We start from the raw sequence: 18483 nt of genomic DNA, 5'->3' as shown, positions 1-18483 counted from the left end.
TGTGATTGCAAGTCTTAGAGTTCTTACTCATGAAGAACAGTTGCTGCAAATTAAAATCTTGCCTGAAGTTGCGATTTCACATCTGCCTGCCTAACTAATAAATTCTATTTATTATTAGCCTCTATCCATTAAGACTTGGCATTATCTTCCCTACTGTAATTTCTCTCATTGAAATAAATTAAAACAATAAAATAGGATAGAAATTCTAGAATTCTTTCTAGTTTAAACACAAGGACTAACAAGAATTTAAATATAAGAAAGTCTATTTTTTTTATTTAGTTTAGCTTACTACTATTTTCTTACCCATGGCCACAAATAATAGGTTGGCAAGATTTTTGTGATAATTATATAATATAATGTCCATCATTTTGTGAAGTATTATAACATCATCATATACTATAAAAGGGAAAAAATGTACCATGGGAATAAAACACTTGCTGGGTAAAACAGTTCAAATCTTCCCAAAATGTGGAAAATAATATATGTAAAATTAAAAGGAAATTGGGAAAAAATGTTATTAATCCTGTCTTTTAAAAAATGCATTTTTGAAGCACCTAACATTTTGCCAATGCATTTGGGTTTCAGTGACCCAAGGGGAAATGACTTTTTGCTCAGAAAGAGGAAAAGTAAATATTTAAAGAGGAAGCTGAAGTTGGCTATACAAAAAGCTGCTTCTTATCTCTGCTGGACTCAACTAGCATGAAAGTTACACAAAATAAACTTCATGAAGACTGAGTTTCCAAAGACATAGTTCTGTCCCTTTTTCTAATTAATGTTTGAGAAGAGCAGGCATAACACTCTAAACAGTAAGAATTGTTAGGAGCTTTATATTTAAACATATGTTTAGGCAATGAAATAATTAATATATGTATATATATGCACATGTATATTTCAAACCAAAGAGATTTTATTTTCTGTTAGTTCATTCTCTGGTTGTTCAAAGTTCTATGGTTAAATATCTTCTAAGTGGAATAGAATTTGCCTATTCCCTGAAGATAGATTTCCTTATCCATCCATCCATCACTAGAATAATCAACAATTTAAGTTACTTAGTCACTTGCCAAGAATTTCCTCAAGAAGGGAAATGTGAAATAAAGAATGTGACTGAAAGGCAGAAAGCACTGGAACTTTTACTACTACTACTAGTACTTCTGCTACTACTATTGTTTGGGGCCTTAATATTGGCTCTGGAATAATTCCTGGAAGTGCTTGGGGAAAATATAGGGCATTGGGGATCAAAGCTGGGTCAGTGGTGTGCACCCTACCCACTGTACTCTCACTCAAGGGCAAAACATCCAGGAATATAGGAGCAAAAATATCCAAGTCACAGTCAGCACAGAAGATAATCTGACACAGTCAGCAGTGCTCAAGGTGTCGTGGGGTAGAGGCGGCATGCATTCCAACTCTTTCACCCAGCTTCTCAGCCCTGAAGGTATTTTCTCCTTTTCTATAATCTTCTAGCTCACTATTTTGATTCAACATACTGCTTAAGTTTTCTGTGAAAAGATGTGATTATTGTTCTTTGTTGACTAGCCTGAACCTCTTTTCCTACTGATTTGTAGTTAGATTTCTAGCATGAGAACTAAAACTTTTATGTAACTTTCCATGAAGTTACACTTGAAGATTCCTTTAGTGCCAGTTTAATTACATAGATCACACATTTCTAAGATTAAAATATACAAATTAACTACAGGGATATGGTTATGATAATCATATTTTCTTACATATTCCTCATATAATATGTAATAATTGTATTTTTCTCTCATATTCCTCATAGAATATTTTCTCACAATATTCACATAGTGTCTACAATGATGCTATTTGCACACATTTCTGCATATATGATATTTCATAACAGGTCAACAAGAAACTATCAATTTGGTGATTCTCAGAGGGACCATTCTCCTATATGAGGCTATGTGACAGCACCAATAAATCCCTAAAAAAAATACACAAAAACTAATTTAAAAAATCACATAATTTAATCAACCTGTGGACCTCTGAGACTCATTAGTGCAAGAATAAATATATCTTCTAAGTGTGTTCTTGGTGAAGCCAGTGGCTTTCTGGAACTAAATTATTTATATGCAGTAGTGTTTATGAGCATTTGAAATGTCAATTTGGAATGATCTGAGGTTAAAAATTCATGACAAAATAATAATGTTGTACAGCTAGATTATATGAAATGTACCACTGAGAAATTAATATTTAATAGGACTACCAATTCCTTAGGAAAAAATTTAAATCACTATAAGCAATTTAAAAATTACTAGTTTCGGGAAGTGAATGAAATTGAAATGAAGCACAATTATCAGGCAGTAAGATTTATTTGGCCTTGCTGTTTCCCTGGAATCTCACCAGGGTTTGTGGGCTATTAAAGAAAAAAAAAAGTCAAGCTATTATAGAAAAAGAAAGTAGATGGGTACATTAAGAGGAATGCATAAGCACATGCCAGATCTGCTGCCTGCGCCCTCTGAAGGCATTTTCCAGCTGTCTAGAGTTTACTCACATATCCTGTAGGCACCTCATACCCAAGTCATGTACTCCCTTTACCAGATACACTCTCCCACACATCATTTAGATCAGATTTCCATTTACCCACCACACCTCTCGACAGTCCTATTGTTTTCCATCCAGTCCCAACCTCAGACTTGGTTCACAAAGCCACAAGATGCAGCTGAACCCTTTTCAGCTTTCTTCCCCCAACCCAGATAGGCTATAACTTGGGCATAATCTGCCCATCACCTCATTGCAACTGATAGACATCTGAATTCCTGCCTCCAGAAAGATTCTTTGGGCAGCTGGAGAGACAGGACAGGAATTAGGCCTCTTGCCTTATACAAGATTTGCTTTTGGTTCGGTCCGTGACGTAGTCTATAGTCCCCTGAGCACCACCAAAGGCTATCCCTGAGCACAGATCCAGAAGTTAATCCCTAAGCACTTCTGGATGTGGCCGCTAAACAGATAAAAATAGTAACCAAACAAAGACAACAACAGAACAGTTCCTCACCACATTTTTTAAACCTAGAGACTACCTCCTGACATTTAAAAATTGTTTATCTATCTGAAATGTGTGGCAGAGTCTCTTGCCCCTATGCCTGGCTGTCTTCACCGGGGCCCCCTGGCAGGGGGTGAGTTTCCCTCCCCACCCTGAGCAGAGCCCCTGCAGCTGAAGACCTCTGGAACCCAGCCACAGCCATGTTCAAGGCCACTCTCCACATGTTCGGATGAGCCTTGTGCATGAAGGAACTGGCAAAGGAACCCAGGTGTGCAGGACCTGGGGTTGAAATCTCTAAGCCTGCTCAGATTGGGACTGGGCCTCTTCCGCCCAGATCCCCCATTTTCCAGTAGCTAGGCATTCACACCCAGAAACTGCCCCTGATGCCATGTAATCCCATCAACAGCCAACATCCAGAGACTATAAACCCAAAAACCGACATCTTATAGTCTAGTTGTCCCTCTTGAGAACCTGGCAAGCTACCGAGAGTTTCCTGCCCACAAGGGAGAGCCTGGTAAGCTCCCTGTGACGTATTCATATGCCAAAACCAGTAACAATGATGGGTCTCTTTCCTCTGACCCTAAAAGAGCCTCCAATGTGGCACTGTTGGGAAGGATGAGTAAAGAGAGGCTGCTAAAATCTCAGGGCTAGGACGAATGGAGCTGTTACTGAGACAGCTCAAGAAAACCAACGATCAATAAGATAATAATGATGATGATCATCTGAAGTGCCCTAAATTCTTTTTGCTTTGAGAGGCTGCCCCCACTGATATACCATATGCTTTTCTCCTGGTCAAGACATTGTTTCAAAACTCAGTAGACTCCTGTGCAGATATTTAACTTGCTTCTATAAGACTGTGCCTCTTATTACATATAAGCTGTATTATTAGCCAATTGCTCTGCCAATAGAATTCAAAAAATGCATGCTGATTGAAAAATAAAATAGTAAAGTATTAATTAAGGACTGAAAATAGGATTTACTAGTATGACTGTAGACTGATTGGCAAGACTAGAAAAACTTACTAAAATAGAATCTTGAGGAGAACGAGAAAGTTATCATTTCACAGAGAGAAACCTGGAAGGCATAGAGCCAATCTAATTCATAAAGTGAAGTTTAGTAAAGATTCAAGAAGAAATTGTGCTATAGAACTCCTAGGACTGAGCCAAACATAATGCTACACCAAAAACTGCATGGACAGGGCTGGACAGGTCTCAATGCAGAGGACACCCCTAACCAATATAGCACAAGTGGTTCCTAGGGAATCCTCACTGACTACCTGCTGACCTATTTAGTGAATATGCAAATAATGTCATTTGGAACTAGAATATCCAATTTGTGAATGGAATTTCTAATGAGACAATGAATTGACTAGGCAGTACAATGACACTATGTGCAAAACATGACGGAATAAAGAGCGATCAAATTATTTTACTCCACTACATGGAGTGAGATCTGACATAGAAATCCTAAAGCCGTGGGGGGAAATACATTGAAAGAAGGGTTGGGTAAATGTAAAAAGAGATCAGAAAAGATGAATGGAGGACAGGGAAGAAGAAATGAGTAAAGTTCATGAGAAACAGAAAAGCACTACTTCTAATTACTTATGATCTATAAATTTTGAAGAAGTTTTATCTATCAGATAAAAAATGACTTAAATAGTAGTAAGGAAGCTATTCTCTAATATGTACATAATAGTACACAGAATATCCCCTAATTTGGACGTGTTTAATAATAAAGATTCAAATTGGATTTCATTTTAATTGCATTGTATTCAATATAATTTAATTAAAACTTGGTTGTAGGCCAACTAAATAAAAAATTTGAAGAAAAATGGGTTAAATCAGTTGTTGATAGGCTATGGTGATTAATTTCTTTAATTTTATAATGAAGAGCATACCTGATATACAAAATCGATATTACACAAGGAAAAATGTTTACAATATTACTGTGAACTCTTCCTATAATTATATAATAAAAATATTTAATACTTTTTTATATTCTCTAATATCAGCTTGGGCTCATTTGGGGATATTATTCTCAGGATCACAGTGTCCTCTGCTCAAATCACAAAACAATAAATAAAATGAAGTGCTAGATTTATTTCAATATTTATCAGTTAATAATGAAATTTTATTTCAATTGTTTTGCTTATAAAATTAACTGCCCATAACTGGGTAAAAACATAAAAATTAGAGCCACTAATAGAATCCATGTTGCAAATTAGCTTAAAATATTTATGCACTCAATATGGATAGAAAAAAGAAATCAGAACCAAATGATTTGAATTAGTAGTTATTATGGCTCTTTTGCCAAATTCTAAGGAAAAGATTTTAAGTAGTATGTGAGGTAACATGAAAAATTAGAGAAATTATTTTAATAATTGTTCAGAAATTACTTACTGCTTTTCGTTTAAGAATACAGTCCAATCGCCAGCGATTTCCCTCAACCACTGGGCGCTTCAGAAAGATTTCTGGACTCAACCTGAAATCACACAAAAAAAAAGATTTCAAGAAATCACACAGAGTATAAAGTTCTGACTGTGTCATTAGAACAATTTTAGCACAAGGCTATCATCATCCTTAACTGTGGTGTGTGGTTCAAAGTTCTTCTAGAAGACTATGGACAACTTTTCATGGAAAAGAGTTTTTATTACAGTGAAAAAATCTATCTCTGACTCTCTGTTTCTCTCTTTCTCTCTCTCAATCCCTCCCCCACTCATTCTTTTTTATTCTCTTCTCACTACCCCTCACCCTCCATTCCTCCTTTTCTCCCTCTTTTCTCTTTTATTCCTCCCAGAGGTGCAGGGTCCATAGACATTCTTTTCCATCTCCTTCATACTGTCAAAATATTCAGTGTCTTGACTTTTATCTACCTGCTTTTCCAGACTCACTATTCAACTACAACACAAAAAACATGATACCAAATAAGAAAACACATGACAAGTTATGTGTGGGGCTAATGAGAATATTACATTTCTTTTTGATAAGAACGAGACATACATATACACATACACAACAGGAAAAGTAGCTTTTAAATGCATATTATATAGAATATGATGCTTAGAGAGGTATAGCCATTCTCTAATATTAAAGGATGAATCAAAACACAAAAATCACTACGCCATTAGTGTTCGAGTTTAATTTTCTTAGTATTCTTCATTAGGGGTGCAGGTTCTCAGCAGTAGAGCACATGCCTTGAGTGTGTGAGGTCCCAGTTTCATTCTGGCACCAACGAAAAAGAGGGGTGGAGGAAGCAAAATAAACAAATTTCTTATTATATGAGACTTAATTGCTTAGATCACATTTTCTGGAGCATTCCAATAACTTAAGCTGAAGATCCAGTGGTTACTACTGGCTTAGCACCCATGAATTACTTCAGGCAGTGCTCAGGGAAACTTAATTGCTTAGATCACATTTTCTGGAGCATTCCAATAACTTAAGCTGAAGATCCAGTGGTTACTACTGGCTTAGCACCCATGAATTACTTCTGGCAGTGCTTAGGGGACCATGTGGGGTGCTGGGAATAAAACCTGTGTTGGGAAACAAAGTGATGGTACAGCAGGCAGGGCATTTACCTTGCATATGGTCCCTGAGCCTACCAAGAGTGATTCCTGAGCACAGAGCCACAAGGAAGCCCTGAGCAAAGCCAGGCATGACCCCCAAAACAAAAACAAAACTCCAAACAGAAGTGGGGCTCTTGAGAGACAAGTACTCCTTGTACTATCTTTCCAGCCCCAGATTCGGGAGCTTTCTAAGCAATAAAGAAACGTTTACTGGCAGATGAAAACAATTTGCAGTGTGAGAAGCGGCCTTCAATATTTAGCAGTGGCACAGACAGTGGAGTACAGTTGGGATCTCTTTTCCCTGCGGGGGGGGAGGGTGAATTCTAATGTTAGTGCCTAAACTAAATCTGTTTATATTGCAACATCACTGTAATAAAAAAAAAAAGGAAACAGGCAAAAAAAAGCACCAAACACAAACAAAACTTTAACCTGCTAAAATCTTTATCTGATTTGCAAGAGCAGGAATAAACTGTAAATATTAAAGTATTACAGAATTTTAGCATGGCAGAGCCTGGCAAGCTACCCATGCATACTTGATATGCCAAAAATAGTTACAATGATGGTCTTTATTCCCCTGACCCTGAAAGACACCCCAGTACGCCCTTGGGCTACACTAGCACTCGACAGGGACAAATGGAGACGTTACTGGCACCCACTCAAGCAAATCGATGAACAACGGGATGACAGTGATATAGTGACAGTGATACAAAATTCTAGACTAAAATATTATCTTGCCAGACTGTCTGCTAAGTATGTAAAACAATAATAGGGTTTTAAGGCAAAAATCAAGAAAGACTGAAATAATGTTTTTAAGTTCCATTTAATTCAGTTAAGGAAATAAAAGTCAAGAGATAATATACCTCAAGGAAAGATAAATAAGAAAGCAGACAAATGGAAGGACATGCATGGTATAGATACCACACATTTAATTTGGAGTAAAAGCTCAAAGGTAATCTATGACTGAATAAACAAAAATTAGCAAATGACAAAAAGTTTAGATTAACCACTTCTAGAGTAAGTCTAGATTAAGTCTAGATTAAGTCTAGACTTACTCTAGAAGTGGTCATTTTAAAATATAACACTGCATCTCTGAGTCTGATAGAAGGCAAAACTATCCACAGAAGGCAAAAGATATCTAATGTATATATGCTTAAATTTTTTATACACACATTAATTATGGGCACAACAGCTTTTGGTTTGGATCATATTTCAAGCTATGTGTTGAAATAGTCTTTAAAAATAAATAAAAAATAAAAAATAAAAAAAAGAAATAGTCTTTAATATCCTTTAATATTTAATTTATAAAACTTGCATTTAGAATACAGTCTTGTATTCTGAACAATCTACCAGGTGCTCTGACTGATTTTAAGATAGCTCTCAAGGGATTCTTAATTTTAGAAATAATGCACAAAAAAGATTAAAGACCATTATTCATTCTATCAAGTATAGAGGTGGGTTTATGGCAAGGGGAGAGCAGCTATAACTCACAGCATTATTAGATCAGCATTTTTGCTAAGTAACTATTAGTTAAGCAACCTTCAAAAGAATTTTATACTAGAGTATTTTGCATAATCAAGGACAGCAGTAGAATAAATCATTATGGTATGTATAGCTAAAGAAAACAAGAGATGACAGTAATAACCATAAGATGCTTTTGAGTTTAAGAGGCAGACTGATTTCGGAAGTACTAAAATATTCTAAAATAAATGTTCTTCTTAGAAGATTTTTTAGCTTTAAATGCTTATCTGAGGAAGATACATTTTAAAACCAATGAGCAGTTTCTGTATGAAGAAAAATAGAAAGATCAAATTAAATCAAAATAAAGGGATATGGAAGAATAGAACTCAATAGAATTTTAAAAAGTAAACAAATAGAAAAATTATATAGAAAATTCAGTGAAACCAAAAGTTGATTCTTTTTTTTTTTTTGCTTTTTGGGTCACACCCAGCGATTCTCAGGGGTTACTCCTGGCTTTGCACTCAGGAATTACTCCTGGCAGTGCTTGGGGGACCATATGGGATGCCGGGGATCGAACCCGGGTTGGCCGCGTGCAAGGCAAACGCCCTACCCGCTGTGCTATCGCTCCGGCCCCCAAAAGTTGATTCTTTAAAAAAAGATTAATATTATTGATTAACTAGGGGCCGGAGCGATAGCACAGTGGGTAGGGCGTTTGCCTTGCACGCGGCCGACCCGGGTTCGATCCCCGGCATCCCATATGGTCCCCCAAGCACCGCCAGGAGTAATTCCTGAGTGCAAAGCCAGGAGTAACCCCTGAGCATCGCTGGGTGTGACCCAAAAAGCAAAAAAAAAAAAAAATATTATTGATTAACTAGCAAAAATAAAAGGTGGAATTATTCTAGATTAAATGAAGTGCAGATAGCTCTTGACAGTCTTGATTTAAATCCATTTGACAATGTATCCAGAAGTGGCAAATTTCAATTCTCTAACTTTATTAAAGAATGGACATCCTGTTTTCCAGAGGGGCTGATGGTTTACATCCTACCGAAGACCCTTGAACAGTGGTTTTCAGGGACTACGGGAGATCGGATGGAAAGTTAGTTAAAGGGATTGGAGTTTTGCTTATGCAATATGGGTGAGGCCTAGAGATATGCTGTACAGCAATAGTTCTAGTTAATAAAACTATTTTGCATACATTTTCTAAGAAAAATATTTGCCTAAATATTAGCTAAATAATATTTACATAAAGAGTATCTTACGTACTCTTTTATCCAAAAGATAGAAACAAATGAAGGTAGAAACCCCTGGTGGTGATAGATAGCTGCAGTATATATCTTACAATCCTGGAGGTAAAGATGGTGATGATTCACAAGTTCACGCTGATCCAAATTCAACAAGTTTTATTTATTATATTTTTATAGCTTTATCAATGTCAATAGAGCTCAGGATAGTATTCAAAAAATAATTTATAAAACATAGTCATCTTGAAAAAGAAATAATATAATCTTAAAAAAATGCTATATACTATTATGCTATTATGTAACCTTTGTATGAGTGTATCCTTATATTCAAAAATTTTTAAATGAAAGAAATCAAATAAACTTAATTAGAAAAATATATTAATATGAAAAAATAATTAAAAACAAAACCCAAAAATCCTGTAGACAATAAAATAACATTAAGTGAATAATGAAATAAATGTTGCAAATAACTTTATATTATACATTGGACAATTCCTTAAAAGAAATAAGCTACCATGGTGAAAACAAAATGGGTAATGGATGATGATAAAGTGGGTTTATCTTAAGAATGCAAGGTTCATTTAAAAATTGGTAACTAGGACAGAAGTGATAGTTGGGAAGGATGTGGCCTTGCATTGGTGGACCTGTATTCAATCCTCAGTACCACCCCTGATCACCTAAACTCCATCAGAAGTAATCCCTGAGTACAGAGCCAAGAACCAGCCCTGAGCAGAGCTGGCTGTGGTCCAAAAAAGAAACTACCCCAACAATAATAATAAATAAAAGTTGGCAATTGAGCAGCGCTGTTCACCATATTACAGAAAATATAATTTTAATACAAAATACTTCACAAAATTCAATACCCATTCACAGTAAAACTTCTCAATTAATTACAAATAGAAAAGAACTTCATCAATGTGAAAAATACCTATAAAAAGCCTACCTAAAGTATAGTAACAAAAAGTGAAATGCCTTTCTCTAATGACTAGGAACAAGGCAAAGATGTTTATTCTCATCACTGCTACTAAAAATCTTACTCGTGATCTTAACCAATGGTAAAGCAAAAGAATCATAAGAACAACAATGTAACAAAAACAAAGGAACAAAATTAGAAATAAAAAAGTGAAACTGTCATGATACACACATCACATAATCATCCACAAAGAAAATCTTTATTGAGCAACATAAAAGGGGCACTCCTAACTGAATTTACAAGGTTGCTGTATAGCAGACCAGTATGAAACATCAATTGTATTTCTTTATGCCTGCAGTGCACAATTGGAACGTGGAATTTTTTGAGATATTATTTGCAATTAAAGATAATGAATTTCTTAATGATAAATTTATACAATGTGATCTATAAACGAAAAAAAAATGTAGCTGAGAACAATTAAATAAGATCTAAGTTTGGAAGGCTCAAACTGAGGATAAACAGTTTGCTATTCCATCTAATCAAAAGGGGGGAATCTAACCTCTCCCCACCCCAAACACACACACCATGCACACCTTTTTTCTGCCAGTGGGAAAACTTGAAAATGGGGATTGGCTCAAGTAATGAGAACTTCAGAAATCTCTACTTCAGGCCTAGGAGAAAGAACAGGACCTGCTGCGATGACAGGAGTGTCAGTAGGGGCCTCCAGGTAACTTTCCACTCCTACTAAAAGAGCTATAGTTCCAAGATGCAAATGCCGTAAATGTTACTTAGCTCTGGACAAAAGTGTCCTTGCATACATTATGTGGCTGGCCAGGATAAATTAAGTCTAAGTTTCACCTTTCTGGCTACAGAGCTAAAGAGAGAAACCAGGTGGAACAAAAAAGAGAGAAAGGATCTAGAAAAAGCAACCCTGCGGAGCTGTTTATGACTTTTTAGCTTACTTCCAAACTGACCTTGCATAAATAAATTTGAACTAGTACAGATGCATAGAAATAAAGCATTGTCCAGATTAGCCATTAGGGGGAGCACAAGTGTGGAGGGGAGGTCGGTGGTGGGGGTGAGGGGTGGCGGGGGGAGAGTCATATTTGAACATCAAGCTGATTTTGGTAAAAAAAATCAGAAAGCTAGTTGGAATTTTCTAACTGAAAATCAGAAGGGAGCCAACTGCTAGCTAGAACACAATATAATTACCCATGATATTAAAAAGAGACTCAAAGTCATTTGATATCCAAAACTTCTTGAACATAAGAAAAAGATAGGCTTGTTCTACAAAAAAAAAATCAGAAAAATCTCAGCTCACAAGAAAATAATGATCAATGACTGTCAGTGCCAAATTTATATCTTACATATTATTAAAATGTTCTGACAATTAAGAGGGAGCTATCTTGAAATTGATGGAAAAAATAGTCTCGAGGATATATAGCTGGTTAGGGCATTTGCCTTGCACACAGCTGACCTGGGTTCAATCCCCAGCATCCCATATGGTCCCCCGAGCACCACCAGGAGTAATTTCTGAGTGCAGAACCAGGAATATCCCGTATGCATCACCTGGTATGACCCAAAAAAAAAAGCAAAAAAATTAAAAGGTTTTCTGCGCTGGAGCGATAGCACAGCAGGTAGGGCATTTGCCTTGCATGTGGCCAACCCAGGTTTGATTCCTCCACCCCTCTCAGAGAGCCCAGCAAGCTACCGATAGTATCCCACCCACACAACAGAGCCTGACAAGGTACCCGTGGTGTATTTGATATGCCAAAAACAGTAACAACAAGTCTCACAATGAAAAATTACTGGTGCCCACTCGAGCAAATTGATGAGGATGACAGTGATATATGTAGATACATACATATGCAGTATGTATCCAAAGATAAAACTTCACATTGATAAAACAATTATAGAGATCCTCTGCTTGTAAAGACTATGATCCAAGGGGTCTTCTAACCCATTTTGGCACCCAGAGCGGCTTCTTACAGACATGCAACTAGACTGTGAGCTGTACTACGACTATGTGCCGCCCGGGGAGGGATTTTCCCTCTCCACCCTATTTTTCTGCGCAGAAAATGGTGGCAGCGGCACCATCCATGTGGCGAGAACCACCCCCTAAGATTTCCACCCAGAGGTAGGAACTTTGCAATGTGGTGGCTCATAGGCGATCATGGGAAGAGGGTGGTACCGGCACGCCCTCGGCCCAGATAAGATCCGGAGCTGCTGCTCTCGAAACAGACCCTCTGCTCCTAAAGACTATGATCCAAGAGGTCTTCTAACCCACTTTGGCACCCAGAGTGGCTTCTTACAGACAAGCATCTAGACTGTGAACTGAACTAAAATATCGTAAATCCAAAACCGTGTGGCTGCCGCTGCGGCCGAGCGAGCTCATAGAACTTCATCCTCAGCAATGAAAAGAAAGTATTAAATGATGCCTTTTCAGCCGGCCTGATTGTTGGGAGGAAATTCCAAACAATAATAGTGAGTTCTCTATTGAAATAGTGAATGTATTCATAGTATAGAGAATAAAATGAAGATCATTAGCTACTTAGGTGGGGTCTGGGTGGGAGGGGGGTATATTGGAACATGTGCACTGGTGAAGGGATGAGGGTTCAATCATTGTATGACTGAGGCTTAAACCTGAAAGCTTTGTATTTTTTTTTTCTCACGGTGATTCAATATAATAAAATAAAATTTAAAAAAAGAAAAAACAATTATAAAGATCCATTTTTCACTCGATAGGCTAAGTACTGTAATTTTTATGAGAATGGAAAGACAGTAAAACTTAATCATTTATAAACATAAATGATCCAATCCAAAGAACAAGGAAAAGGAAAAACAATAAAGAAAAAAAAAAGATAACATTGTTCGAGACTTGTGAGGCAACACAGTAAGATAATATTTGTCTCCTAGGGAACATATGGGAGGGCAAAGAGGGAAGTTAAACAGAAAGTATGAAGAAACAATGGCTGAAAATTTCTCAAATTTGGTAACAAACTTGCAGATTCAAGAAATTCAAGGAATCTTAAAAAAGATACACCCATACAACAAAATGCTAGAAACTAAAGGCAGAATACTGAAAAGAAAAAAGTTCATTACTTAGAGGGAAACAATCGTTCAAAAGGCTGAACTTCTCTATAGAAACTATGGACGTCAGAATTTAGTGGAATAACTTGTAAAGGAAATGTTCACAACTCAATAAGAAGAGGAACATTCAATCTTTAAAAATTGGGAGCAAAGATTTGAGCATGTTTCTTAAAAAGTTGAGAAAAAGACAAAGAAATATGATTAGTATGAAAGGATGTTACAAATATAAATAAAAACTTCAATAAGATACCACAGAATACAGTTTAGAATGGATGACCAAGAAGAATGATGACACCAAGTGAGGAGGGACAAGTGCTCATCTGTTCCTGGTGTCATCTCACACCTGCTCTTATATAAAACTGAGAAACAAGGGCTGAAGAGAACCCTATGGCTCAAGAGACAGAGCACATGCCTACCTGATACAAAACTCTGAGTTCAATCCCTGACACCAAATCACTCAGATAAAGCCCTGATGTCACCTGAGTCTCACATGATATGATCCTTGTACCCTCAAAGAATCAGTGGATCTCAATATTGCCAGATATGGTCCCTACTTACAGATATTAAAGGATAAGGTTCAAGTGATGGTGAGAAAGTGGAGAAAAGGGAGTACTCATCCACTACTTGTGGTGTTATAAATTAGTGTGACCACTGTGAAAAATGTGTTGAGATACTTTAAAATTTTTAAATAGAATTACCAGGGCTGGAGAGACAGTTCAGGGGTTAAGGTGTTTGCTTTGCCTGAAGCTGACCCTGATGCCATCTCCAGCACCACATACCATTCCAAAACACTGCCAAAAGTGATCTGCGAGCACAGAGTCATTGCCAGGTGTGGCTCCCAACCCCTCACAAGAACAGAAACAACAACAACTACTACTACTACTACTTTAGGGTTTGGAGAGATAATACAGGGGGAAAGGTGGTTGCCTTGCACTCCACCAATTCTATTTTGAGCCCTGGCACTGCATATGGTCCTCCAGGCATCACCAGGAGTGATCCCTGTGTAGAGACAGTCAAAAACCCTGAGCAATTTTTTTACATATTATTAAAATGTTCTGACAATTAAGTGGGAGCTATCTTGAAATTAATGGAAAAGTAGTCTAAAGGATACATATGTACACATATGTAGATACATATATGTATATATACATATATATATATAATATATATATTATACCAAGTGTGGCCCCAAATCACAAACAAAACAAAACAAGTAAAAATCTTATTTTAAAAATACGATCACCATTTATGATTGCTATTCTACTTCTGAGCTACAAAAACAAACAAATCAGCAAACACTATCCCCCCCCCCAAAAAAAAAAGATCCATTTACTGTATGCTCATTGCAGAATTATTAACAATAGCTGAGACAGGGAGACAACTTAAGTGCTAATTGAACAATGAATGGCTAGAAGATTTTGTTCATAGACACACAAAAAAAATACTAAACTGAAAATAAAAGAAAAGTAAAGCTGAAAATTTGCTGGCTAAGAGTACCATGGATGGACCTTGAGGTGATTATACTATGTAAACTACACCAGACAGAGAAAAACAAATACCACATTATTTCACTCATGTGGAAGATTGAAAAAAAAAAGCATACAAAGCAAAACCAAAATCTTAGAGTGGAAAGAGGCACAAGAATGGGGGAAGCAAGCCAAGAGGGCCTAATTATATGGTAACGGATCAAAACTAGACTTAAATTTATTTTTACTGAGTTAACATTGGCTTACATCATCTGAATTATTTTTTTTACTCTTCTTCAAAGGGAGCTATGCTTTTTCCCTACAATAGTTCAAACATTACATCACCTTGCTGCACAAGGCCAACCACTGGAATGTCAAGATCTCTTCACCTTTATCCAAGATCCCTTCCCCAACACTCTTAGCTCATTCAGATCACAGATCAGTGTTTGAGAAACTAGATTCATTATTATTTTTTGAGAAACTAAACTTTGATGTGATCATGATGTGGTATACACACCATGATGTGAAGGTATAAAGCAATGTAACTAAAACTTAGCAGTGTTGTAAACCAATGCTACCTTAATTAAAAATAAAGTAAATGCTCTCCAAATAGACTGACAACACAAAGTAAAATAAGCTTCAGGGACTAAGCTCCATCTGTAAAGATTAAAGTACTTATTCTCTGGTTCTTCACAGAAAAAGTTTGCTAACTCACTGAAAGATAGTTGCTCTCACATTTTGGAACATAATACACAGAAGTGACTTACACACCCATTTCCAAGCCTTTATTATATATTTATGATTAAAATGAAAATTTCATAAAATAATAACCTTTACTACTACCTAACTTTATCCTACCCCATTCTCTTAAAATTTTCTAACTCATATAATTATTTCAATAAATAATTAATAAAGACTTGAATTTACCATTTAAAATCAGTATGAATTAGCCACATTAAAATCAAGTTATGGATATTCCCCTACCTAGAATAGTCTGTGCTTGTGAGCCAGACAATAATAAGTGCTGAATAAAAAAAAAACATCTGCACAACTTTATAGCCTTTGTCTCCACCTTAGTTTTATATCGCTCCTCTGTTTCTCTTCCTATAAACCTCCCTCTTAAATACATGTTTATTGAAAGGTCCCGAGAGATACTACAGCATATAGGGTGCTTGCCTTGCACATGACCAGGTTCAGTCTCTGGCACCATATATGGTCCCCCGAGCCCTGCCAGGAGTGATCCTTTAGCATAAAGGCAAGAGTAAGTCCTGATCACCACTGGCATAACCCCAAACCCAAAAATGTTAAAATTAAATTAATAAAACTGTCACTGTCACTGTCATTGTCATCCCGTTGCTCATTGATTTGTTCGAGTAGGCACCAGTAACGTCTCTCATTGAGAGACTTATTGTTATTGTTTTTGGCATATCCAATACGCACAGGTAGCTTGCCAAGCTCTGCCGTGCGGGCTCGATACTCTCGGTAGCTTGCCGGGCTCTCTGAGAGGGGCGGCGGAATCGAACTCGGGTCGGCTGCGTGAAAAGTGAACGCCCAACCGCTCTGCTATTGCTCCAGCCCAAATTAATAAAACTATGATTATTTTTATAATAATAAAAACATGCTCCACAACAGCATCCCCAGATGCCTCTGTACACTGCTGGGTTGTTTTATTTTATTTATTTATTTATTTTGCTTTTTTGGGGGTCACACCTGGCTCAGGAATTACTCCTGGCAGTGCTCAGGGGACCACATGGGATGCTGGGAATCAAACCCGGGTGGCTGCATGCAAGGCAAATGCCCTACTCGCTGTGCTATTGCTCCAGCCCCACTGCTGGGTTGTTTTGGAAGCACTGTAATACTGTTACCTTATAATCCCCAGCACCCCAGGGCCTAAGCAGCACTGCCCTCTCAGGCCCTCGCATTGAACTTCAAGGGCCTAAAAATCACCACAGTGGATCCCAAGTTTGCTGAGTACCACTTGGGAGGCCCCTGAAATAAAATTCATATTTTAAAATAATTAAAAACATGTTTAGTTGCTGGAGAGACAGTATAGGAAGGACATTTGCCTCGCCTCACACACCTTTGACACAGGTCCAATCCCCAGTACTCCGTATAGTCTCCTAGATCCCACCAGGGGTTATCCCTCAATTCAAAGCCTGAAGTAAGCCCTGAGCACTGCTGGGTGTAGTCCCTCCACCCACAAAACACAAAGCAGGTTTATTAGTTTTAATTTTATTCTCCCATGATATAAATCTTCTCTCTGGTCCATTAACACAGGATTTCAGGCTGGTCAGAAAACTAACCTGGGAAAAGACGTAACATGCTCATCTATCATATCCCTATTGACCAGTACCAGGGTCATCCCAGAGGAAAGATGGGCAAACCTATTCTCTAGACTTGTCCTAGCTCACAACCATTTAATAATGGATCTGGCAGCCATAGTGCGGTGTTAAACTAATGTTAGGACTTACTTCCAGGAACTTACTGTAGTTAATTCATAGGAGACTTGAAATAGGATCAAAAAGAAAAGGGCATGAAACAAATGTCCCGGTGACTAGCAAGTGAGGAATGCCCACTAACCCTTTGAAAAACTCTTTTGACACATCTAGATGCATAGACTCTGGAGCTAAATTTCCAGATAGTCTAGGCTATTGAAGGGTTCATTACCTCTTTTAACTTGAAGGCCTCCTTTAGAATTTACCTCTTTATATAATTTCTCCTGACATAATCTATCAAACTACGAAGACTCCTCTCTTTGACACCATAAAATATTTCAATCAGCACTTAAGAATCTCAGAGCTAAAAGGAGTTCAGATAATCAAGTTGGCAGTGTTCCCAGCTCCTCTGAGAGACAGCTCCATGATATATGGGCACTTGAGCAGACACCCCTGGGTTTCAGCTAGCACTGGCACATACTGACTGCATGATTTTCACATCTGCCTAATATTCCTCATTGAGTTTTACTCTTCTTTTCTGTAGCAGTCTCTAGCTTCTAGGAAGACTTCAACAAATAGTAGTAACTTGTGGTTAATGCTAATGGGGTTAACATTAATTTTGACTATGTCTTAGAATTTATTTTTCAGTAAAGAAATCTATCATCTTTCTCCTGGATAGAATCGGTCTATAAATAATCACTGCAACTGCCATTTATCTGATCTACACTATTAGCAAGATAGTCCCTTTTAAAAAACAAATTTGGTTGAAAGTTCCATAGTATGACAAACGGAACAGAACAGATAACCAAGAAATAAATCCACATATACATGGACACAAAATTTATGACAGAAGAGCCAATATCAAGAGTATGAAAGAGAGCCTCTTTATGAAATGGTGTCAGGCCAAACAGATAGATCCAAGTGCTGAGAATTTTTTTTACATGCATAAGGTCTGAGTTTGATCCTGGCACAACATGATCCCTGAATACCACAAGGAGTAACAGTGGAGAACAGTGCTAGGAGCCAGGTGTGCCCCCCAAATAACAGCAAACAAAATAATAAAACATGTTAAAATACTGTACTGCTACTTTCAAAGAAATAAAAACAGATCACTATCTAACATAATACAAAACTCAATACAAAATAAAGATTTAGATATTAAACCTAAAGTCATAAAATACTTAGAAAAAACACAGATGAACTTCCTGCACCATTGCTCCTGTGCCATCTGTGATGTTACAGAGTAGCCCAGACCTGAGGTAACTCCATGTCACCCTTTCCCCAAACTCAGGACCATCCCCTATAGATCCACAATGCTGA

At 37.2% G+C, this 18483-nt stretch overlaps 1 protein-coding gene across 2 annotated transcripts in view; it reads right to left on the bottom strand.

Moving 5' to 3' along the window:
- The window catches only part of PLD1 (phospholipase D1), a 288369-nt gene that overhangs the window by 115500 nt on the left and 154386 nt on the right, over nt 1-18483 (bottom strand). For both annotated transcript variants that reach the window (XM_055127575.1, XM_055127576.1), the window contains one exon: nt 5398-5479. In XM_055127575.1, coding sequence (XP_054983550.1) covers nt 5398-5479 — 82 coding nt within the window. The remainder of the gene's footprint in view (nt 1-5397; nt 5480-18483) is intronic.

Source organism: Sorex araneus, chromosome 2, assembly GCF_027595985.1.
Source record: "Sorex araneus isolate mSorAra2 chromosome 2, mSorAra2.pri, whole genome shotgun sequence".
NCBI lineage: Eukaryota > Metazoa > Chordata > Mammalia > Eulipotyphla > Soricidae > Sorex > Sorex araneus.
The sequence above is the reverse complement of the archived record's forward strand: the minus strand, read 5'-3'. Positions and strand labels throughout refer to the sequence as shown.